Source organism: Phaethon lepturus, unplaced genomic scaffold, assembly GCF_000687285.1.
Source record: "Phaethon lepturus isolate BGI_N335 unplaced genomic scaffold, ASM68728v1 scaffold23436, whole genome shotgun sequence".
Taxonomy (NCBI): domain Eukaryota; kingdom Metazoa; phylum Chordata; class Aves; order Phaethontiformes; family Phaethontidae; genus Phaethon; species Phaethon lepturus.
Genome location: NW_010544445.1, coordinates 1 through 1,429, shown reverse-complemented (window position 1 = coordinate 1,429; position 1,429 = coordinate 1). Strand labels below are relative to the sequence as shown.

Sequence of the window (1,429 nt, the reverse complement as noted above, 5' to 3'; positions counted from 1 at the left end):
TAGGGAAAGGGAGGGAAAAGGAGGAAAAATGGAGAAAGGGAGGTGAATTGGATAAAGGAGGGAAATTGGAAAAAAATGGAAAATTAGGGAATGGGAGGAAAGTTGGAGAAGAGGAGGAAAGTTGGAGAAGGGGAGGAAAGTTGGAGAAGAGGAGAAAAAGTAGAGAAGGGGAGGGAAACTGGAGCAAAGGAGGAAGATTAGGAAAGAGGAGGAGAGGAAAATTGGAGAAAAGGGAAAACGGAGGAAAAGGAAAAATGGAGAAAAAGGAAAAAAAGGAGAAAAGGGGGAAAAATGGAGAAAAGGAGGAGAGCTACAGAACAGGAGGGAAATGGGAGAAATGGAGGAAAATGAGAGAGAGGGAAGTTGGAAAAAAGAAGGAAAGCTGAGGGAAAGAAGGAAAATCAGAGAAAAGGAGGGAAGTGGGGAAAAAGGAGGAAAACCCTGTCACGGTGTCTGTCCCCCGGCGTCCCCCCCGTCCTCGCCGCGTCCCTGAGGGCTTCTGGGTGCCCGCCGCAGGTTCGAGAAGCTGGACATCACCCCCAAGAGCGCCCAGAAGTTGAAACCGGTGCTGGAGAAGTGGTTGAGCGAAGCCGAGCTGCGTAACCAAGAGGGGCAACAAAACCTGATGGAGTTCGTTGGGGGGGAACCCTCCAAAAAACGGAAGCGACGTACTTCCTTCACCCCCCAAGCCATCGAAGCTCTCAACGCCTACTTCGAGAAGAACGCCTTGCCCACCGGCCAGGAGATCACCGAGATCGCCAAGGAGCTCAACTACGACCGCGAAGTCGTCCGCGTCTGGTTCTGCAACCGCCGGCAGACCCTCAAAAACACCAGTAAACTCAACGTCTTTCAGATCCCCTAAATGGGGGACGGGGACGTCCCTGTGTGTCCCCCGTTTGCCCACCCCGACCTCCTGCCATCAGCACTTTTGCCACCGACTTTGTCCCCCGGCCCCGCGGTGGGAGCTGGGGTCTCCGCCACCCCACTGTGCCCGTAGGTGTGTCCGTGTGTCCGTCTGTCCCCTTTCCTCCGCATCACACATGACCTAAGCGTGTTCACGTCGGGTGTTACGCCTGCCTCGTGCCTCCTCCTGCCTGTAACGTGCGTGGTGACGGACCCCCTGCCTGCGCGCACCGCCTCTCCTGCCCCACAACTGTCGTTTCCCCCACCCCCCAAAAAAAGGAGTGTTTTTCATGTTTTGGCCGTTTTCCCGTGTTTCCGAGGTAGCATCACAGCTCGCTAGGGGTGAACCCCCATTTAATTTCACCCCCCACTTTGATTTCGGTGGTCCCCTGCCCACCGGCACGAGGGGCTTCTCAGTGCAACCCCCTCACCGTGGGGACGTTGCCGTGGGTGATGGTTGGGGACTTCACCGGGCTCCCCGAGAGGGTTTGGGCGGGAGGGGGTGAACCCCATAATTGAGGCAGCA

General features: G+C 56.1%; 1 protein-coding gene across 1 annotated transcript in view; it reads left to right on the top strand.

Annotated features, from left to right (window-relative positions):
* Positions 1-862, top strand: part of POU6F1 (POU class 6 homeobox 1) — a gene marked incomplete at its 5' end in the record, with an annotated part of 1,222 nt that extends 360 nt beyond the window's left edge. Inside the window, one exon of the mRNA XM_010288696.1 lies at positions 517-862. Coding sequence (XP_010286998.1) covers positions 517-862 — 346 coding nt within the window. The remainder of the gene's footprint in view (positions 1-516) is intronic.
* Positions 863-1,429: the final 567 nt, after the last annotated feature.